Source organism: Oryza glaberrima, chromosome 3, assembly GCF_000147395.1.
Source record: "Oryza glaberrima chromosome 3, OglaRS2, whole genome shotgun sequence".
NCBI lineage: Eukaryota > Viridiplantae > Streptophyta > Magnoliopsida > Poales > Poaceae > Oryza > Oryza glaberrima.
In genome coordinates this window covers 14,131,360-14,154,996 of record NC_068328.1, presented here as the reverse complement: position 1 = coordinate 14,154,996, position 23,637 = coordinate 14,131,360, and the positions used below count along the sequence as shown (strand labels likewise).

The 23,637-nt window shown below is 41.1% G+C and overlaps 3 protein-coding genes across 4 annotated transcripts; all 3 read left to right on the top strand.

Annotated features, from left to right (window-relative positions):
- Positions 1–5,120: 5,120 nt before the first annotated feature.
- Positions 5,121–8,670, top strand: LOC127767510 (cystathionine gamma-synthase 1, chloroplastic). The gene is made up of 11 exons (XM_052292862.1): positions 5,121–5,625; positions 5,722–5,825; positions 5,938–6,011; positions 6,169–6,337; positions 6,944–7,003; positions 7,094–7,297; positions 7,372–7,458; positions 7,720–7,827; positions 7,931–8,026; positions 8,121–8,239; positions 8,321–8,670. Exons 1-11 carry the CDS (start codon positions 5,223–5,225, stop codon positions 8,439–8,441), a joined length of 1,545 nt encoding a protein of 514 aa, XP_052148822.1. The 5' UTR covers positions 5,121–5,222; the 3' UTR covers positions 8,442–8,670.
- A 3,349-nt stretch (positions 8,671–12,019) lies between these two features.
- Positions 12,020–17,533, top strand: LOC127765748 (transmembrane emp24 domain-containing protein p24delta9-like). 2 transcript variants are annotated; one of them, XR_008016155.1, is made up of 4 exons: positions 12,020–12,606; positions 14,986–15,062; positions 15,147–15,583; positions 15,692–17,533. XR_008016155.1 is itself a non-coding variant. In XM_052290695.1 (3 exons), the coding sequence occupies exons 1-3, from the start codon at positions 12,130–12,132 to the stop codon at positions 15,289–15,291; spliced, it is 699 nt and encodes a 232-aa protein (XP_052146655.1). In that variant the 5' UTR covers positions 12,020–12,129; the 3' UTR covers positions 15,292–17,533. The 2 variants fall into 2 exon arrangements, 1 of the variants encoding a protein (XP_052146655.1); XM_052290695.1 differs by having other exon boundaries at positions 15,147–17,533.
- A 2,573-nt stretch (positions 17,534–20,106) lies between these two features.
- On the top strand, positions 20,107–23,403 carry LOC127765419 (probable polyamine transporter At3g13620). Its single transcript, XM_052290323.1, has 2 exons — positions 20,107–21,190; positions 22,482–23,403. Exons 1-2 carry the CDS (start codon positions 20,299–20,301, stop codon positions 23,087–23,089), a joined length of 1,500 nt encoding a protein of 499 aa, XP_052146283.1. The 5' UTR covers positions 20,107–20,298; the 3' UTR covers positions 23,090–23,403.
- Positions 23,404–23,637: the final 234 nt, after the last annotated feature.

Below are 23,637 nucleotides of genomic sequence, written 5' to 3'. Positions count from 1 at the left end.
TTAGCTAGTCGCAGGGGTTGAGCGAAATGGAGCGACCATGAGGCGGAGGGAGGTACCTATGTATTAGGTGAAGTGAGCCGCCGGAGATGAGGTAGGCTAGATGACACCGGTGAGTCATGGTTTCATGGAAGTTCATTCGAAGTAAGAAGATAGAAAAAAATATAACATGTCTCATTGGAGAAGATAAACCATGTATATCATGATTTTGTTAGGTGTCGATCCAACGGCTCACGGTAGATACAGGGTTATTAAAATTTTAGTTGACTGATATATAGTCAATCCCATATAAGATCTAAGCATGCATAAAAGTGGGCTCAACAAGAAGTGCTAGGCTGCCAACTAATAATTAGCTTTCACTAAAAGTAACAACAGAATCGCTTGCACCAAATCATATTTAATTTTTGACATGACATTCGACCTTATTAAAAAGACTATGTCAGTATTATTTATTTTATTATAACTTGTCATAAATAAAATTATTGAAGTATTTTAAACCTGACTTATTCTTTTTTATTACCCTAAATTCTTTAACAAAACAATATAAAATTAACAACATCGTATATTTTAAAACAAAACGGAGGAAATATATTGAATTATCTAATGATGTTGCGAAGTCACACCACAATATAGTGTAGGTATGCCGTGACCTATACATCTAATAACACCAAAAAATTCTCTATGTTATTATTCTTTTCCCATGATTTTGGAATATTCGTTTTGGGATGATGGGAAAACAAACGAATGGATATGTATATATCCCTCCAACTCAGCCGATGAGTTGGGTTCTATCCTTATTTGTGACTGACAGTGCATGCTTAAAAAGGTGGCCCTAGGTGGCCCGAGAGCAAGTGCCAGGAACTGAATCAACTGAAATGAAATACCCCAATTCTCCGTGGCCCCGTCCACCTCACATTGAGCGAAAATGTTCTTTTTTTTCCAAAGACATAATTACGTTAGGATTATCTATTGACTTCGTTTTCAGTCTACTAACCAACCAATTTATTTGGATCATTAACCAACCAATTTAATTGGATCATTAACGAACCAATTAAATTTGGGTCACACCATTTCTTTAGGCTGAGTTTTATTTGCTAAGGTTCCCAAGTTACACATCTCGTTTTTCGCGTGTACGTTTTTCAAACTATTAAACAGTGTATTTTTTTGCAAAGAAAATTCTATCTGAAAGTTGCTTTATAATTCATATTTAATAATTTATTTTTTCAAAAAAATAGCTAATACTTAATTAATCATGCGCTAATGAGTCACTCCGTCCAATAATACCAACCAAACATCAACCTTGATACTCCTACCATCCTAATATAATATAGGCATGATCAAACTTGTACAATTTTCAAAACTAATATTTGACTTTTTTTTTTCATATATACTAGAATCTTTGACTTATATTTCTCATATACTATATGGATTGTTACACCAAAATTATAACTATCTAAAAGTAAATTTAAATGTGAATCCAATGATATTATTTTTTTAAAAAAGTAAAATGTAATTTATATTATACTAACCATTGGCCAAATATTTTTAATGTTGAATCTTAAAATATATGCACATGTTAATTATATTATGGGATGAAGAGGGTATTAAGGCTGAGTTCGGCACCGAGTGTTCCCAACTCCTCTTCCTCATTTTCCGCGCGCACGTTTTTCAAACAGCTAAACGGTATATTTTTTTAAAAAAAATTCTATAGAAAAGTTGCTTTAAAAAAATCATATCGATGCATTTTCAAGTTTTTTTTTGACTAATACTAATTAATTAATCATATGCTAATGAATTGCTCTTTTTTCGGTGCTAGAGGTGAACTTTCCTAGCTCTAACGAACGAACGCATCCTAAGCTGTTGCCACTACAAGCCTACAACACCAATTTCTGTCTTCTGAAAACCCCTATTGGTGCTTTGTGAAGTCCTGGTGTGGCCGACTACAATTAGCCTATTTATGGTATTTCCTGCACTATAGGGAAAATATCTAAAGTAGTGAAAGAATTAATCTTTCTCTCATCCTCATTGAGCCACGTAGGCTACAAAACGACCACCATCAGATGTAGGCAGCAAGCAAAATGAACCGTTGGATTCTTAGTTCTATTCAAATGAACAAAACAAAAAGCCTCAAAACTACAATGCACACTGTCAATGATAGAGAAAAAAAATCAATAGCATAGTTCAAGTAAAAATACAAAATGTATTTACTAAAACAAGAACTAGCATTTTTATGAACTTCGATATGTTGTCTTCGGTTTTGGTTTTTAATACATGATGCTCTTGATTTTTAAAGATGTATTTAACAAAATCACATAATTATCATTTATTTTGTTAGTATTTATTTTATTATTTATCATCTATTTTGTTAGTATTTATTTTATTAGAGGTATTTTTATGTATATTTCATATTTACACAACTTTTAAATAAGATGAATAGTCAAAAGTATGTCTAAAAATTAGCGGTGTTGTACGTTAAAATCCAGAAAGAGTACACACTTGCAAAAATAAATTATTTGATTAATTACTAAAGTGTTGCATTTGTACTTAAGTATTTGTATTAAACATTATGTTATCTTAATATATCATTTACATTCCATTCAGCAGAAAAAACATGCCTAAAAAGTACTTAGTATATCGTGATAATAGTTTATTATGTTGTTTGAATATATGGTGATCTAGAGAATGGTGTGTGATATGCACCAACAACAAGCACTTGAATGACTATGGCCCTGTTTAGTTCCCACGCAAAAATTTTACACCCTATCACATCAAACGTTTGAACACCTGTATGAAGTATTAAATATAGTCTGAAAAATAACTAATTATACATATTATGACTAATTTACGAGACGAATCTTTTAAGCCTAATTGATCCATGATTTGACAATGTGGTGCTACAGTAAACATTTGCTAAGGACAGATTAATTAGGCTTAATAAATTCACCTCATGGTTTACTGACGGATTCTGTAATTAGTTTTTTTTATTAGTGTCCTAACGCCTCATGCGACATCCTATATAATACCCGACGTGTCACGCCAAAACTTTACATCCCTAGATCTAAACACCCCCCTATATCCTAATATTATGCAACAAAATGATGTAACTCTGATTTCTACTTCTCTAAAATAACGCTCTCATAATATAATAGATTATTTTTTAAGATTATTGATAGCAAAATAAAATATCCCTATTAAATAAGATTTGGTTGTGGGTGAGTGGGTAGTAGTGTGTAATAGGTAGAAAATTGAATTTGAGTTGATAGATGTGATAAGTACTACACCAAAATCTCTTATATTATTTCTCAAATAAATTGTTATATTGTGGGATAATTAGTAAGGATAAAATCTCTTATATTATGTAACAAGGGAGTATTAAATAGTGCAGATGTACTCACAAAATAATTTACGAGCACGTGTTAACACTTATATGTGGATATTTATTGTTGCGCAACGCGCCATACTGTGTGACTAGTTTAATATGAAATAAGTTATATAGTGCCATGTGTAGATTATCGTCATAAACTGAAAATAAGATATGAAAGTAGAATAAACTAATTTTGTTTATAATACTGCCAAATTGCGACTACCTCAATACTAACAAAGAAATGTAAGACCAGAATTTAGAACCAATAGTTCAGATTTTATCATTCTCATTTTCAACATCAACTTCACATTTTACTGCCTATACATATTTTGTTAATAATGGAATATAATCCCGGCCTTTGCTCAAATAGCTATATCCAATTATAACACCAATTCAACAAAAACTCACACCTGAATAAATAAAAGCACACACAAACTAAGAAAAACTCACACAACATAAAAGATCACAATTATTTTATTGCCTATACATATGTGAGCGGTAAAAAAAAAAACCCTTCTCTAAAAAAATGTCATGTGCGGCGGTAGCAACTTTACAGTGTAACTGTGTGCATACATCATATTATTGATCCTAACTTAGTTTATAAAATCTATGGATGTGTATAGCTACCATCTAGCTCCCTTGAGTCTCGGTCGGTCTTAAATCTCTTTCACTATCAAATACTATCATGTAAGTCTTTGCCAAACCTTGATTAAGACATGGCCAATAATTTATCGTAAGGTACAATTTTGCAAGAGATTAGGTGAATTGTGGGAAGGTTGTGCCATGTCAAAAAAATGTGGCAACCAGCAATGGACTCAAAATTGTTCAGCAATGTTTGGTTAAATGGGTAGATGTGTATAACTAGCAAGTAACAACTAACAACCCACTTAAGTATTATTTAGCTTAAATTGGGTTCAATACTACATTTCGCAACACCAATCGCCAACACATCAGATGTTCAGCTAAGGTCAGGTGTGTCCACAAGTTCTTACTACTATGTTTGGAAAAAGAAGGAGTAAGCCATGTGATATTCAGAGTTACAAACCATGCATTGTCAGAACCTAAGCTCTAAAAAACCTGAAATGTTTGGCAAATTATAGCAGTAACCAAACATAGATGTGTTTGAGAGAAGAGGAAAAGAGAAGATACACAAAATGAGATTAGTCATTAGCGTATGATTAATTTAGTATTAACTGTTTTAAATGTGAAAAATGGATCAATATAATTTTTAAAAACAACTTATAACACACCGTTTAGCAGGCTTAGGAAACACCTGCACGGTAAACAATAGTGTTTCTCTCGCTCCGCTGATGTCGAAGGAACATGTAACTATTTTCCGCTCTTAGATATGATAATCAACTTTTTTTATATGGAGTAGTAGGCAGTTAAACGTTGAAATCTAAAAGTAACAAAGGGCCTGTTCGGTAGGCCAACTGCTGCGGCTGGGGTTGCGTACAGTGAGTGCGAAACTGTTCGTGCCGGCTGCGCCGCAGCCACAACTAGGGCAGCCAAACAGGCCCAAAGTTACCTTAACACCGAATGTAGCTGACATGACTTGAGATTCTCTGCAGTTAAATGCATGGTGTCTTCATCAGGGCCACACCATATGTCAGTGACAAAGTCACGTGACTTCGACGGGATAGGGTCCTGCTCATGCTCAGAGTTGAAAAAAAAAATCCGTTCTCCCCCTCGGGTGCACCTAGCCACGGAGGCCTCTCACCCACCCCACTACAAATAAGCCCGCACCGCATTTCGAAAGGTCACACGAGCGCCACCCACACCCCTTGGATCCCCCCCCTTGAAGCCGCCGCGACCCGCCGCGCCGCCCGCCCAAACCCTAGCCCTCCTCCTCCTCCTCGCCATGGCCACCGTCTCCTCCCTCCCGTCCCCGGCGTTCCTGGCAGCCGACCCGGCCGCCGCGCTCCCCTCCGCCACCATCCTCCGCTTCCCGCCAAACTTCGTCCGCCAGCTCAGCACCAAGGCCCGCCGCAACTGCAGCAACATCGGCGTCGCGCAGATCGTCGCCGCCGCCTGGTCCGACCCCGCGCGCCCCGCCTCCCTCCCCGGCGGCGGCGCCGGCGGCCGTCGCGGCGCCTCCTCCCGCGCCGCCGCCACGCCCGCCGCCGCCGCCGCCGCCTCCGCGGCGGCGGAGGCCAGGGCCGAGGTTGGCGCCATCCCCAACGCCAAGCTCGGCCAGCCGTCCGCCGCCGCATTGGCCGAGCAGGCCCTGCTCGGTTCAGACGCCAGCCTCGCCGTCCACGCGGGTAATCACGATCAATCCCCTCTCAGATCTATCGCCTTCCCCCCGCTGCTTCGGTTTTTTTCTGATCCATTTCGTGCTTTTGATATACCTATCGAAGGCGAGAGGCTGGGCAGAAGGATCGCCACAGACGCGATCACCACGCCAGTAGTGAACACCTCGGCCTACTGGTTCAACAACTCGCAGGAGCTCATTGACTTCAAGGTTAGAAATGATTGGCGATCTTTCGTAAATAGTTGGGGGGTTGCAATTACTCCTACAAATCGATTTGGTAGATGCCCTTTTTGCAAATGTTAAAAATTTCCTCTTCTCTCAGGAGGGGAGGCATGCTAGCTTCGAGTATGGGAGGTATGGTAACCCGACCACTGAGGCATTGGAGAAGAAGATGAGGTGATGTTTCCCTTCTGCCTTTTTGATGTTTCCCCTTTGTTGCTGGTGTAATATTTTCTTCTTGAAATGAATGGTTCTGCTAATTGGAAGTGGGAATGCTTGATGCTGTGTTGGTTTTAGTGGATGGGATTTTGATTGCTCTACTTCGATGTTTCAGTGCACTGGAGAAAGCCGAGTCCACTGTCTTTGTGGCATCCGGGATGTATGCAAGTGTGGCTATGCTCAGCGCGCTTGTTCCAGCAGGTGGGCACGTTGTGACCACCACTGATTGTTACCGCAAGACGAGAATTTACATGGAGACTGAACTACCTAAGAGGGGAATTACGGTAATCTGAGCTTATTATTCTTGTTTGCAGTAATGCATATGTAACTTTCAATGGAGTTTTTCTTGTAGTTGATGTGACTTGTCATTGTTCTATAGTAGCAGAAGGCTTACAAATTTTAAATTTTATGATCTACTTAAAATATTATATTTGGACATGGAGGCTACTATTTCCTGTGTTAATTGGCACAGCAATTACCTGTCATCTTTCTAAGTTCAATTTATGTTGTATAATAAACTAATCCAACATAACTCGCGTTCTTTTGTCCACCACCACTCAATCATTGCTACTTTAGTAATCTGTACAGATTCCTGTGAGAGCCAGATAGAGGCATTTATAATTATACCGGTACTTTTTGCGTGCGTGCGTGTGCACACACTTGATTCTGCAGTTACTATTTGAGATTGGCTTTCCATCAATTTGTAGAAGCCAAAAATGTATAATGATTTCATAGTTGCTTTCAAATTTCCAGGATCTTGGAAGTGCACATTAAATATTTATGTTCTGCAGAATACGGTGTTTGGAATATGCCTATGATCTTTGTTTCATTTGTTTATACATAAATGTTTACAATTTGTTGCTTATCTTATGACACAATTTTGTGTCCAGATGACCGTTATTAGACCTGCTGACATGGATGCTCTCCAAAATGCACTGGATAATAATAATGTGAGTGTGATCTTTGTACTATTTCCTTCTCCTCTAATGCTATCATATGCCTATTTATTAACCAAAAATTTGTCCGTGACCTCTACTCAGGTATCCCTATTCTTCACTGAGACTCCTACTAATCCATTTCTGAGATGCATCGACATTGATCTTGTCTCAAAAATGTGCCATAGCAAGGGAGCATTGCTTTGTATTGATAGTACCTTTGCATCCCCAATCAATCAGAAGGCACTAACTCTAGGTGCTGACTTAGTTATCCATTCAGCAACAAAGTACATTGCTGGGCACAATGATGTAAGTGTTTGGACCAAACTTCCTGTACTCATTACACATATAGATTGCCTTGACAAGAATATTTTGTTTTTTAGGTTATTGGAGGCTGCATCAGTGGCAGAGATGAGCTAGTTTCCAAAGTCCGCATCTATCACCATGTAGTTGGTGGTGTTCTAAATCCGGTGAGTTTGGGCTGGTAAAATATCTCTCTCGTTTGCATTGACTAGAGGTAGTGATAGCCCTTGTTAGGTAATTCTGTAATTAAAATCGTCAATTGTACAGAGATAGATAACACACTATAATAGATGATCTGCAGCTGTGAATGTCTGAAAGCGATTTGAATTGAAGTTGTGAATGTCTTTGCATTCTATTTCTGTATGTTATACTGTTGATGAATATTCTGGTCTCTTGTCTCTTAACTTTTCATGCCATTATGATACCAGAATGCTGCCTACTTGATTCTTCGAGGCATGAAGACACTGCATCTCCGTGTACAATGTCAGAATAATACTGCAATGCGGATGGCCCAATTTTTAGAGGAACATCCAAAGGTTTGCAAACTCTGCACTTTTCATTTGTTGTACAAGCTATGAAGCTACGAGTAGTTCTTTTTGTTGTGTTGTTTTTTCTGAGTCTCTTATTTCCTATCCTTAGATTGCACGTGTCTACTATCCTGGTCTGCCAAGTCACCCAGAACATCACATTGCCAAGAGTCAGATGACTGGCTTTGGTGGTGTCGTTAGTTTTGAGGTAATTTCTTCTCTTTAATTGAATATACTGTTCTCATCTCACCTGTGGATATAACACCACCCATTTAAATTTCTAAAATACCTTGTCTGTGCAGGTTGCTGGAGACTTTGATGCTACTAGGAGATTTATTGATTCTGTTAAGATACCCTATCATGCCCCATCATTTGGGGGCTGTGAGAGCATTATTGATCAGCCTGCCATCATGTCTTACTGGTATGGACTGTGCATATTTTGTCACATTCAGATAATCAATCAATCAAAAAGAACATGTTGCTGAGTTATGAATCATTACAGGGATTCAAAGGAGCAGAGAGAAATCTATGGAATCAAGGACAACTTGATCAGGTTCAGCATTGGAGTGGAGGATTTTGAGGATTTGAAGAATGACGTTGTTCAGGCGCTTGACAAGATCTAAGCACCTGATTGCATCCTCATCATGAGAGTTCATCTATCTGATCTTGTTTGCCTCTGCATCACGTGGAGAACTTTGATATTCCAGCTGAGAATTGCGAATAAGTTTCTTCATTAGTTCCCATTATCTAGTCTTTAGTTCCAATTAAGTTTGTGTCTCTGTTTTTTCCTCTCAAAATGGCTATGTTCAGAATTATTTTTGAAATGCTGAAAATCCACCGTTGTGTTGTGTACTTTTGCTTGCCTGTTGTCCTGTTGGTAGTCGGAACAGAGAAGTTGCTTTGCATACCGTTGGGATGCATTATACCAGTAGTTTTATTACGGTTTGAGCCTTGCTATTGCTGACATAGATCACTATGGGTATGGGATGTATGGATTCAATGAGAACAAAGCCCAATCTCCATTGCAAGGGTGAAAGGATGCTGGGGCTTGATATCATATGATGCTGAACTACGCTTGGTTATTGGCTCCCGCATAAGGTTGCCGCTTGTAGATGTCCATGCGATTTGTGGTGAGTATTCTGACCGTAAGTGGATGTATGCTGAAAATTTGTAGCATTGTGTCCGTGACAAAGGAAATGTAGGACTCCAGAAATTTCCATTGATCCTAATGGCTTCATTTTCTCTCCTTTCCAAATGAAGGCCTCCAGTATGGTATGGTTTGGATTTTTGGTTACCACAGTTAAATTTTGTTAAACAGATTGATAGCGTAAAAATTGGATGTGATTGCTTGTATACAATGCTCCATAGCTATATTGTACGGATTATTTCCTGTATTTTGGCAACGGTAACATTCAGCCCGTGCCAAAACTTTGTAGTCAAATGCCCATCATATTGGACCAAAGGAAATAAAAAGACGCCATAAAAAACTCACTGTTAAACCATTGAGTGTTGTTATTTGAGCCAAGACATCGGTGGTTTACAGCTTTGCTACACTTGAAGGAAGGACGTGGAAGGCAGAATAATGCATTCTTTTAAGATGGGTCTTCTTCGATTAATCAGCTTATTGAATGTAATGTTAATGCAAGTGTAGGTCTAGAGCAACGGCATGTGGCAGTGGTACACGAGCAATTTGGTTCAGGAAATGCTATGAATACGATATTTTACGTACAATCTTAGTACGAACAAAATGTACGACAGGGGTCAGGAGCGTAGAGCTCATGGACCCTCAAGCCCATATCTCATATCTAGACTCATCTTCTTTCTTTGCCTCTTAGCTTATGTCGTAAATATGACTTTCCATTTTATTTTCTTTCCTATTTAATGTCCAAGACCATATAATGCTGGTATAAAAGAGAAAAAACAGTTGCCAAACATATACAAAATGCCCTCTTATAATATTTTAATATGAATTTTTGCTTTGCAAAACATGCCATTTTCTTAGTTGATCAATTCGCCACATGATAAATTAAATGTTGAGTGCCGAAGTACAACAACTCCTTCTGATTATATGATTCTTTACGTTTTAGATAAGGTTAAGGTTAAATATTTATAACTTTAACTATCAATAACTTAAAAAAATATTTAGTTTACAACATATATAGATTTGTTTTTATGGTAAATGTTATATAAAAATATAGTCAAAGATATATTTTAAAGAACATGTTCTAATTTAAACGTTAATAATTATGAAACCAGAAAGATATGATAAAGATATGATGTATATAGATTGGTTATGAAGAAAATTACTTCGGTTCGCTGTATCAGGATGCTTACGAGATGGCAGGCCTAGACATGATGAGTTTGGGCCTTGGACATGGGCTCACTATGGGAGAGTAATCTTTTTCCATGTGGATCCATACCTTCTAACCGTTAATGTTCGATAGGAGAGAAGCGTTATGTCATCGTAAAAAAATATCGTATGTATAGCAGTGCTGATTTGGCTTTCACCTAAGAACAACATAAACATTCTGTCTAGTCTCTGGAAAACAAGATGTGGAGTATAATCCAATTGTTTTGTCTGAGTTTCAAATAAATAAAATCTGTCACGCCAAATTCCGTATATTTTCGATTAACCATCAATGCTCTATTCGAGAAAGATGTATATCCTTTTTGCCCGATAGCCATATTCTGTCTTCCATAACATTGATAACAAGAGTGTCGGGTGATGTTTGCAAGGTTCTCGATGGGATTTAATTACTCGGGCTTAAAACACATCTTTAGTCTTGCCAATTGTAATTGAAAAATGTTAGCTTGCCAAGGACTTTACTTTGATCGTAGAAAGAAATCCAGTTCCCTCCTTGGGCACTACTAGCAGTAGTTTTTCCAATTCGAAGTAATACTGATTTTCTTTTTTACCATATCCATGTTTTCTAAAAACGTAGTGTCCCATATCAACGTATCGTATGGTGTCGGATGATGCTCCTCTACAAGTCACGTGACTTTGTTACCAACATGTGAGCTTGGTGATCCATGAACTCACATATCAGTGACAAAGGCACACTTACTTTGTAGGCAGATTATTTCAATCCATCAATAACCTCTCATATCTAACAAAGTGGAGAACCAAAGTAAAACTAGAGGAATATAAAAATAAAAGGAAATTGCTATGCATACAACCCAGCTGTCTGACTCACCGTACGACTTAATTTAATTAACGGTTACAAACGGCTGCATTGCAAAAAAGACATACTCTTCATCGTAATTGATCCATGGTCGTATATATCTTTACTGGACGCTCATTCGGATCGGTCGCCCGATCGAATTTGAGAAAAATCGGGCGCTGACGTCAGTCCCCGATTTACGTGCAAAAACTATTTTAAACTGGTTTTTCTCTTAAATTACTTATCCAAATCATGATCCGATTGCACCATTAATTTCGTTGCAGTTAAATCTTCAAAACAAGACCACACATGGATATATTCCGACGAAAAAAATAGCTTATTATTGAATTATTTTTAAATGTTGCATGATATATTGGAATTGTTTTACTAAGTAGATTGAAAATGTTTTACTCGTTTAAATCGGGTGTTGTTTCACCTTATATAAAAACAATGTTTCAGCAAATAGCGAAAGAATGTTTCATTTCACTGTAACATTAGATCTATATATAGTGAAACATTGTGAGTGCACTAGGTGAAACATTTTTCGGTGGAACAAAAAATAAACCAAATTCCCTTAATAGGGGGTTTCCAAAATATGTGGATTTTTCGTTGCAATAGAATATTTCGTTCACTGCAACATTAGATCTATATATAGTGAAACATTGTAAGTACACTAGGTGAAACATTTTTGATGGAACAAAAAATAAACTAAATTCCCTTAACAGAGAGTTTCTAAAATATGTGGGTTTTTTTTTGCAAAAGAATATTTTAATTCAATGCAACATTAGATCTATATACACACTAAAATTATGAATACACTAGGTGAAACATTTTTTTTGTGAAAAAATGGGAGGGAGAAGTAGGTGGGCCCACGAGGTGGTCACGTAGGGGGAGGGCGCGGGCAGGGGGAGCGCCCAATCCGGCACCCCCGCGCCGGTCACCCGGGGTGAATCATTTTCGATCTTTACTTGTACGTCTAGTTGTTAATAATTTGTACGAGTAGATAGTTACACAAACCGAGAAGGTAAGAAGGAGGTAAAATAGACTCCGTTCCGTTCCGTTGCCTGGACACGCCTCGCCTCCTCGTCTCCTGGAACAACGAAACAGGCGAACGCCGCGTCGCCCTCTCCGATCTCTCCCCGCCTCCGCCATGGCCGCGCGATCCCTCCACCACCTCCTCCTCCTCCTCTTCCTCGCCGGCTTCCTCTCCCTCTCCCTCTCTCCCGCCGCCGCACTGCGGTTCGACCTGCAGTCGGGCCACACCAAGTGCATCTCCGACGACATCAAGGTGGGCGCCATGGCGGTGGGCAAGTACCACGTCGTGGTGCCCGAGGGGGGCGGCTCCACCTCCTCCTCCTCCTCGTCGTCGTCGTCGGCGCAGCCGCTGCTCCCGGAGTCCCACCGCGTCTCATTGCGGGTCACGTCACCCTACGGCAACAGCCTGCACTACTCGGAGAACGTGCAGTCGGGCAACTTCGCCTTCACGGCGTCCGAGGCCGGGGACTACCTCGCCTGCTTCTGGGCGCCCGACCACCGCCCCACCGCCACCGTCGGCTTCGAGTTCGACTGGCGCAGCGGCGTCTCCGCCAGGGACTGGACCAACGTCGCCAAGAAGGGCCAGGTCGATGTGAGTGCCTCTCTCTCTCTCTCTCTCCCCCCAATCTGGGATCCCCCAAACTCTTTTTGCTTACTTTGTTCCAATCTGTTAGGATCAATCAATACTACACGGCAGAATTAGTTTTTTTTTTTTTGAAAAAATTGTTAAATATTGTGATCCATGGGTTGAGGCATTGAGCGATCGAGGGCTTACTAAACCAGAATTAGGAAGAATAAACTCTTACCTTGTTCCAAGTGTTCTTTCGGATAATTTGTTAGATATTATGACAGATGGATTGAGGCATTGAGCGATTGTGGGCTTACTATATAGAATAGGAAGAACAAATTCGCAGCAGCTCATAGTGGAGTGGAGACACTATGTGGGTTTGGCTGAATGCTCCTTAACGTCACCTTTGTGATTCTAGCTTGGATTTGATTAAGCAGGTGTGCATTGCATTGCGTGCCAGATTAACATCTATAGATTGCAATGCCGAATGCCTGGGGGGGTTCTTAGTAGATGGAGACTTTCTTATGCTCTGATCTAGTTGGATGCACGATTTGGTTGTGTCAAATAATTTTGTAATTTATGTGTTTTTATACATGCTTGATGCATGTAAGGGGTTTGGCATGTTTTGTCTTGACATTTGGTTAAGTAGATTCTCTGGTTTGGAGCTGCATGCTTCTTATAATGATTTCTTTTGTACCTTTTATCGATTGATTTGTTGTTAGGTTGTTACAATTAATCCTCTTTTCCAACAGGATTGGTATACTCATCCAGGGGGCATTTTATTGCATTTCTGTGCCAGAGGCTAGAAAATTTGGTGTTTCTTTTCTGAACCAAATATGAGTTAACCAGTATTTTTCTTTGGGTATCACCCCTTAAGGACTTGTTGTTTACCTTGATCAAACATGGCTGTTCCTTTTTCAATTTTGTCTGTGGAGGTGCTTGAACATAAATCAGTACTCAGTTTAGTGACCTAATTTTGCTAAAATTTCCACTTCAGTTCATTTGGTTTATGAATTTATACATATGGACTAGCAATCAAGAAAAGTGCAGTTTTAGTTGGATAGTGGGTCAATAGGTAAGCATGGGTGGACCCACTTGCAGCCCTAGTGGCTTCTTCTCCTTATTGAATGTACTTACCTTATAAAACTTCGTCTTTCACTTTATGCATATTAACGTATGCTTTATTGGTGATATGGCGCATAATCTTGATAACCCTAACACAGAGAGAAGGCATGATTTATACTTGCTAATTTTGGTGAACACAAGTCATTGTTGATTAGATAGGCTAGGGTGCTAGACCAATAACAGAATTCTCCCCTCGTGCTGCCACCTCCCTGCACCGCTCCCTCCCGTAGCACCTCATTCATCCCTCAGCGCTCTGCAGCACTTCATAGTCCATACCTCACATCCCTGGCCACATCTCCTTGTTCTGGTCCCTCCCCACATTAGCCCCTTTGGCATCGTTGATGCCTGTATGCCCTATATGAGGCAGCAGCAGTAGTGGCCAAGGAGAGTTCGTCATGGTTGTATTGACTTTGTCGTTGATAGATGCCAAAAAGAGGACAGCTATGTCATACCCAGTGGTCAATTGGGTTTATAATTTACGATAAACTTTGGCAAAGGGCCCAACTTTTTAGCCTATAAAATTTGAGGGCCAGGCCTAAAATGGGGTGATCTGAATTTCTATTTTTTTACCTAAAAATATTTAAGGGCTAGGTAGGGTTGTGAAAGAACCCATCACCCTAGGTAGATATAATTTACACCCATAGTTCAACTCCCATGTATGAAGCTTGAAAGGTTACTCCTTTCTTCAAAGCGCTAATGACGTAGTGACTGCATAAAAATGGTTTGCCTTTGGCATATTGCTTCAAAATCAAGAAGGAACTGGTAATTTTTTTAGAAAGGTATTGCTCCCACCAAGTAGGCCTCTTCACAATTCATGTTGCACCAATGACAAATCATGTTTTCTATCCATTTCCTAATTAATTGTGAGGTTAAGCAATACATGTTAGTTCACACTAGAGCATGTTCATATGTTATTTAAGTGGATTTTCCACTTTGGTTTACCAGGATTGGAATCCATGAATTGTGGGTTGTAAACCTTAAGAGGCTGTCAAATATGCTACTGATTATTATGTTCATTAGCACAGTAGCATGGGTAGTACCGCTTACTACAACTGTACACTATCATATCGTTCACTTAATTGTTCAATCATATCCCCTCCCTTCTCTCTCTAACTGGTGACTGTAGCATCACAATGGGTCTTATCATGCAACTCATTATCAGCAGTATTACACATTGTAAACTAATATGTTAATGTGGACATGCAAAATCACCTCCATATTGTAGTATTTGCAGAAATATATCTTTTGTTCACACATTTATCTTTTGATATGTGGCAGATGATGGAGGTTGAGCTCAAGAAGCTGGAGGATACTATCAACTCTATCCATGAAGAAATGTTTTATCTTCGCGCAAGGTATGGCTTGCAATGATAAAACATTTCTTTGTGAAATTCAATATGATCTCTTAAATCATTATTATCCGTGTTTCATTTCTCTAGGGAGGAGGAGATGCAGGAACTGAACAGGAGAACAAACTCAAGGATGGCTTGGCTTGGTTTCTTCTCACTAGCTATCTGCCTGTCAGTGGCGGGGTTGCAGTTGTGGCATCTGAAGAACTTCTTTGAGAGAAAGAAGCTTCTATAATTCTGACTCAGAACATTTAGGCATAAAATTGTGTGATTTCTCTTTTTATGCTTACCAGGCGTAAATTTCCTGCAAGGGACAGATGTTAGCATAGTTGAGGAACATTTCTTTTCAGTTTCCTAGACCAACTTAAATAGATGTAAAATGCAAAGACGACACCAATTTTTGTTTCCTTGCTTGCAAAGTATGTTGTTTTCATGGTTCAAAAGACAAGGTTCTATTTTTTTGTTCTTGGCCTGGCCTCACTGCTCTAACCAAATACTTCATCTGCAGTTGGTTACTGCTGATTATGGTAAGTTTAGAACCAATGTTGTTGTGATTTGTGATAACACATTCATAATATTTTATATTTCTAACACTAATGCCTTGTACTTCCTATGGTTATATGTTTTTTCTTTAGGCTTGAAGCATGAGTCATTTTTGCCTGCTAGATGCGCCCAAAGACTGATTATCATGTCAGGTTCTGTGACTGAAAAGGGCAAAGGTATACACTGAACTTTCTATTAGCTGTTGCATTTGCCCTTTTTTGGCCTTCAGAAACAAGTGCCGCCTTCTCACCTTTCCATGAAAAGCGCACTTACTTATGACCATATCAATACCAAAGTTTGGCTTACGATTATGTGGGGGTTTTTTTTTTTTGAAGAAACAACTATCACTACGAAGCAACAGGCCAGATGTGTGGACGTTCGGTTAGATGGCCAAACTAATAAATCATGATTACAAAACGAAGAGGAACGTACATAGATTCTTGTTTTATTAACTAGCTAGCCACCTATACACTCAAGGGTCTGAAGGCTCTTCAATAGCTTATTGGAGAAGACATCCCTTGGGAGAATCTAAATTAACGCATAAAAAAAATATAAAAGTAACAGAGAACACCAGCCTGAACCCTGTTAAACAGACTGCAGTGGTCCATCTGAGACAATAGCAATGCATAAACCCGTGCAACATAGAAGTGATGATCCAAGGCAGTGAAGTTATCTTGCTTGATTGATTGTCGTTGTATTTTTGTGGGGACAAATCTTTTAGTTTTAGATCATGCAGTCCAATGCTTATGGCACGTTTCTGGGTAGCAGTTTCCACATTTTATGCGACCAATGTTAATACACTAGTAGTATACTTGTGAAGTGAGTTTTACTCTAATTCTTGCACTTTCAGATTTCTCTATAAAACTATTCCAGGCCTGTTCTAGCTGATAGACAACAGATGAAACTAAGTTTATGACAATTATTTGAGGATACAAATGAATGAGTTGACTATCAGAAATTTGATAAGTTGATTTTATTTTTTTCTAAGAAATGTTGATGAAGAATGTTTTTTTTTTGAAAAAAAAACTGTTTAGGAGATTAGGAAACGTGTCCACGATAATCCATAATATGTATTGTCATTAGAATGCCCGTAATACTTGCATTTTGACAATATGTTGGTTGGCACTAGGTAGTCAGCTTGTATCTGGCAAATCCGACCAACAGTATGTTATGCAAAAGTTTTTTTTTTGTTATTATCAATATTTGTTTGTAAATCCAACTGGTGTGTGCCAGTGTTAAAACGTTATAGTCATGCGTGGTATTTTGAAGAGGAATGAACTGACGAAGTTCCACTGTTATTTTATCGAGAAACCGTTTTTTTTCTTGCAATTATCAGGCATCTGCAGCTGTATGGCTCTTGAATTTTGACTTATCTGCAACTTAACGAATCTAATTGCAGCAACTGGTTTATAAATGTCTCGTTGCTGGTCAGAATAATCAGGCAGCTGACGTATCTGTATGGCTGTATCAGAGGTGTTAGTCCACTTGACGCTTGCTCATTTTGCAAGTACTAGTAGGGGCTGTAGGACAAGTCAAAGAAAGCCTGGTAGATAAAAGAGGTTACCGCCAAATATTTCAACTCAAATCGAAAGCAACTTGATGGAAGCACTGCATGAAGATTTTCAACGAGATGTCTAAATTATTGCAAAATGACGAAGGCATCAACAACGACAGATTCACAGTTAAAACATAAGTACATGTCACAGCGTTAACATAGGTTGAAATGGAGCTGTAACAAGCTGATTAGACCCATTAGGTTTGCGTTATTATGCAGCATCAAGTTACTTTAGGAACTTTGCTATAATTTCGTAAGAAATACTAATTCCCCCTGTTAAAAAAACATCTTTTTTTTACTATGAATATGGATGCTTTGGGATGATACTTTGCTTGCATGCTGCAGCATTCAACGAAAAGTCTGAACATGCAGGCAGCAATGTTTCTACATGCCTTTCTTTCTCTGAAATATTCGGCAAAGATAATATATCTGCTAAGAAATATAAAAGAGTCACAATATTTTTAGGCCATGTTTAAGCTACTCCTAAAATATCCTCACTAGCTGAAGACACTCGTAGGAAAACTCAGCTCGCAATGTAGGATACCCCTAGATGGGCTCCTCAAAATCTGAAGTAACTTAATGGAGACACTCCAACCCATAATAGGTATCCCAATACACAAAGCCCCATATTTATTTTTACTACCCTACCCCTAATCTCTCTCTCTCTCCCACCCCCTCTTCTCTTTTTCTTCGCCACCATCCTCGCCTTTCCCTCTCGCCGCCGCCGCTCGCCTCTCCCGTCGCCGGCGGCCGCGAGGATGACGAGGAGGGCCGCCTCTCTCGTCGCCGGCTTCCACCGCCGCCCCTCTCTCTCCCTCTCTCACGTCGCTGCCCATCGCCGTCCTTCCCAGCATCCTCTGCCTTGCACCGTCGCCGGTTGGGGGCACTAGATCCGGTGCTGTAGTGGGCGATGCGGATCCGTCTTCGCCATCGCCTCTCTCTCTTCTCTCTCTCGTTGCCACGCCGCCGGTGAGGGGCAAGAAGGGGAAGCATAGGGGAAGGAGGTGGGGGACAGGGCACCGGGTCGCCCCATTGTGTACCCCTGATGGAGTAGCTCAGGAAAAGTGAGCTGAGGAGCCCAGAGCCACCCGTCCCTCGTGTAGGGGTCACGCTCGCGCCTCCCTCCTAGGGGACGACCCGACGACGGAAGTTGGATGTCATTTGCGAGGCTACTCTCTAGGGGCACGCGTTGCTGATGGCCTAAGTTCCCACACAAAAATTTTATACCCTGTCACATTGAACGTTTGAACACCTACATGAAGTATTAAATATATGCTAAAAAATAACTAATTGCGCAGATTGTAGCTAATTTGCGAGACGAATCTTTTAAGCCTAATTGCTTCATGATTTGACAATGTGATGCTACAGTAAATATTTGCTAATGATGGATTAATTAGGCTTAATAAATTCGTCTCGCTATTTACTGACGGATTTTGTAATTAGTTTTTTTATTAGTGTCCGAACACCCCATGCGACATCATATATAATACCCGATGTGACACGACAAAACTTTACATCCCGTATCTAAACACCCCCTTATTTTATACGCAACATCGATTTTGAAAGCACGAGAGATGAATATAAAAATCAGTGGCCAAATGATAGGCTGCTAGCGATATGCGTGGCCTATTTCTTTTTAGAATCTTCATAGCTTCCGGAGATATCAGCACATGCTCATGCTCTTAGTCACTCTAGAGTCTATTACTATACGCTCCCTCCATCTCTAAATATAAGTGATTTTGGTTGGATGTGACATCTCTAAATATAAGTGATTTTGGTTGGATGTGACATGTTTCATATCCAGATGTGTCACATTCAACCAAAATCACTTATATTTAGGGATGGAGGGAATATAAGTATGGAGGGAGCAGTTACTACTAAGTTAAAAAGAACAAACATATCTACAAACCTATTTTTTATAAGATGGAGAGGGTACTCTTTCTGTTCCAAAATAATTCAACTTAAGATAGAATGTGATCTATCTAAAACAACAAATTTGTATTATCTTAGAATATGTTATTTTGGGATGGAGGAAATAGTTATCCTTGCGATCTACTCCCTCCATCTAAAAAGGGCAACCTGCAAAAAGATGTGAAACAATATAGTATATAGAGGTTCAGAGTTATTATACTATATTGTGTCATATCCTCTCATAGTCCTTTTTTTTTTTAAGATGGATGGAGCATATTATAGTGATATAGTCATCCCAGTTGGCTATAATTGGAAGTGATTAATCTGGTCAAATCAAATAAAAGAGAATATCCCGTCTTAAAAATAACAAGTCATTTTGAACTTCTCGAGACCCATTTTAGAATTTTGACTACCTAGTTCAGTATAATCATTATCATAAAAAAGTTATTTAGTTTGTTCTTATTTTTTTGCATAAGTGTAATATTATGAAAGCTCTTGTTAGGATAAAGTTGAATATATCATTTTCATATACCCAAAAAGATATTTTGAATGGTTTTTATGGTTAAAATTAACTCTTTTTGAATGTTCGTATTTCAAGCAACTTGTTTTTGAGAGCGGGGGTATGTTACTTTTTTATTTGTCATATCGGATCTAGCCCAAGGAAAACTTTCCTTTTATATTGGATCAATCACAAAAAAAGCGAAACGTCGAACTGAACGCAAATAGTGTTTCTCCTTTCCCTTTTCTTCGGTTTGACTACAGGAGTGATAAAAGCATATCGGTCCAAAATATCTTTCCTACAATCATATTTGTCTCGCACAACAGCCAAAACATAGCAAAATTCTAATTTTCATTACCATGTTCATATAGAAAGGCAATGTCGAAAGCTTCAGATACCAACGATACATTTGAAAAGTTTAAAAGTTGGATTGAAACACTCAATTTTTATTTTGGTACAAAGTGACAGAGCGAGAGACAAAAATTACTCGCACATTTGAAATGTGACCAATTCGATAGATTGCTGCACCATTTTCATATAAAATTCGAACTAAAGCAGTTTGCACGCACCAAACACATGACTAGTTGACTACTAGCAATCACTGCCCACTCATACATAATCCCGGCAATGGCGGCCGAGGCGACCAACCCCTCCTTCACCTCGCCTCACCAACCTCCTCCACGACTCCGGGGAACTCGAATCCCGCCCCGGATAGTCGCCGCCGAGATCGATCCATGGCGGCCGAGGAAGCCCACCGCCTCGCCGACGCCAGCGCCACCGCGCCGCCCAAGAACGCCGCCGCCGTCGATGGCGTCGCCGTGGCGGCGCCGGCGGCCGGCGGCGGGCATGGGAGGGCGCCGGGGAACAAGCTGTCGCTGGTGCCGCTGATATTCTTGATCTTCTTCGAGGTCGCCGGCGGGCCGTACGGCGCGGAGCCGGCGGTGCAGTCGGCGGGGCCCCTGTTCGCGCTGCTCGGCTTCCTCGTCTTCCCCTTCATCTGGGCCGTCCCGGAGTCGCTCGTCACCGCCGAGCTCGCCACGGCGATGCCCGGGAACGGCGGGTTCGTGCTCTGGGCGGACCGCGCGTTCGGGCCCTTCGCCGGTTCGCTCATGGGCACGTGGAAGTACGTCTCCGGCGCGATCAACGGCGCCGCGTTCCCGGCGCTGTGCGCCGACTACGTCGCGCGCGTCGCCCCGGCCGTGTCGGGCGGCGGCGCCCGCGTCGCCGCCATCGTCGCCTTCAACGTCGCGATCTCGGTGCTCAACTACACGGGCCTCAGCATCGTCGGGTGGACCGCCGTGGCGCTCGGCGTCGCGTCGCTGTCCCCGTTCGCGCTCATGTTCGGCGCCGCGCTCCCCAAGATCCGGCCGCGCCGGTGGCGCGCCACGGCGGCGGACAAGGACTGGAAGCTCTTCTTCAACACGCTCTTCTGGAACCTCAACTACTGGGACAGCGCGAGCACCATGGCCGGCGAGGTGGAGCGGCCCGGGAGGACGTTCCCGCGGGCGCTGCTCTCCGCCGTCGCCATGACCACGCTCGGCTACCTGCTGCCGCTCTTGGCCGCCACGGGCGCCATCGACGCGGCGCCCGAGGACTGGGGCAACGGCTTCTTCGCCGACGCCGCAGGTAAATTCTTCCGATCACCAACAACGCCATCGAATCGAATCCAGTAATCAGATCACGTTCTTGCATAATCACAAACACCTAGCACGCGCGCCACGCCGAGATTCTTGATTGATTGATTTATTTATTACTTTTTGCTCTTTTCCATTGACATTGGTACACGATTCCATCGAACGTGTGGACCATGGAAAACAAAAAAGATTTTTTTTCTTTTTGCGGGGAAATCAATCTTTTTTTAGTGTTGTTGTGATTGTCATGAGCCATGGCAAGTTAACAACGTGGGAAAGAGGAGACCAAGCAATTAGGCAGAAAGGAACAATTAGATGATGATATTATTGTCGTCGAAGAAAATCTCTATAAAGTCAATTCCCCTTAGAACAATATGGCAATATCTTTACAGTACTGTCAGTACAGCTACCTCTCCAAGAACAGTACAAAAGATTATGTGTCAGTGTCAATGACATATACTCCTGTTTAGAGCTAGTCAAATCCTATAAATTAATTCATATATCTTACTGTATTATCTTAATTTGGTGTTCCATTTGGACAATGATAATGATGCCCAACATTTCTACCATTCTTCAGCTGCACAGATGAAATTAATTACGCGCTGCATGTTCCATAAAAAGAATACAACAAAGAATACAACATAAATAGTAGATTGTAACGACGCATAATTACCTTATACCTCCCTCTTTCTCAGAATTTAAGGCCTGATCAAACTTGACAATAGTCTCCAAAACTAATATTTTTTTTCGCATGTACTACCTCTATTTCAAAATATCTATTGTTTTAGATTATTTAGTAAAGATTAATGCTTAAAAGGAAATGACCATAGCGCCCCCTATTAAATGATGTATGATGGGGAGTGTGTCGGTAGTTCAGAGTAGGATAGAGAAAAATTTCAATTAGAGGTAACTAATGTAACAAAAGGTACTTTTAAGTGACAAAGCTTTTTGACAAAATTTAAATCCTAAAGCGTCAATATTTTGGTACGGAGGAATTACTACACTGTCTATAGGAACAGAGTCATAGCTATAAGAAAGTATATTCAAATGTCAATCCCGAATCCAATAATACCGTTGTCAACAAGTAAAATTTAATTTACATCAAACTAATTGTCAGTAAAATATTATATTGTGATGAGGAGGAGTGAGTATTTTCCAAGCTTCACACAACAATCGATTTACGCGGCGTATTAATTTAACGATCTCTGCATCTGCATTGCACTACTGTGGATGGTTGATCATTTTGATTGATCACTTTCTCTGCAAACGCATGAACACGTACGCAGGCATGATCGCCGGGGGTTGGCTCAAGTACTGGATCGAGGTGGGCGCCGTGCTCTCCACCATCGGCCTCTACTCGGCGACGCTGAGCAGCGCCGCGTTCCAGCTCCTCGGCATGGCGGACCTGGGCCTCCTCCCGCGCGCCTTCGCGCTCCGGGCGCCGGTGTTCGACACGCCCTGGGTCGGCATCCTCGCCACCGCCGCCATCACCCTCGCCATGTCGTTCACCAGCTTCGACACCATCGTCGCCTCCGCCAACTTCCTCTACAGCCTCGGCATGCTGCTCGAGTTCGCCGCCTTCGTCCGCCTCCGTGCCAGGCTCCCCGCCATGCCCAGGCCCTACGCCGTGCCGCTCCGGGGCCTGCCCGCCGCCGCCGCCCTCTGCGCCGTCCCCTCGGCGTTCCTCGTCTTCGTCATGGCCATCGCCGGGTGGAAGGTGTACGCCATCAGCGCCGTCTTCACCGCCGCCGGCGTCGCGGTGTACTACCTCATGGACCTCTGCAAGGCCAGAGGGTGGCTCACGTTCAGCGCCGCTGCCGCAGACCGCGGAGGCAGCGGCGGCGACGCGATGATGTACCGGCGTCAGGGGAGCACGGCGAGCGAGGTCGTCTGATGAGGGGATCGATCGTCGTCGACGCCATTGATTCCGGCGTTGCATTGCAAGCTGTATATGCTTTCCGATGTTTGTTTCTCTGTGTGTGTGTGCTTCTTTCCTTGTGCAGAAGAGCATAGGAATCGAGTGATTTGTAACAGTCTTAATTAGTCGTAGATGCTGATCAAATCAAGAAATGGGTTGCATATTACTTTCAAATTAGCAAATTGTACATTCATGAAAGTGGTAGAACTAAAGAAGCATACATAAGCTCAAAGAGAAATTCTCGACCTCACTAAAATCCTATTGAAAACCCACCAGGATTTCAATCCTATTAAAGGAAAATGAGCAATTCTAAGGCACAAATCTAATGAACCAATGGTAGCATCTTGTCCCTGATTGCAAGAAATCATGGACAAGCTCAAAATCGCGGCGAACATGGTTAGCACTTAGTAGCTAGTACGAAACACCTAGAAAAACTTTGAAAGAAATACAATCTTGGCTAACCGAATGCACACTTTTGGAGAAGGTGAGGAGCCATACCTACATGGGCGCGACATGGCTTGAAC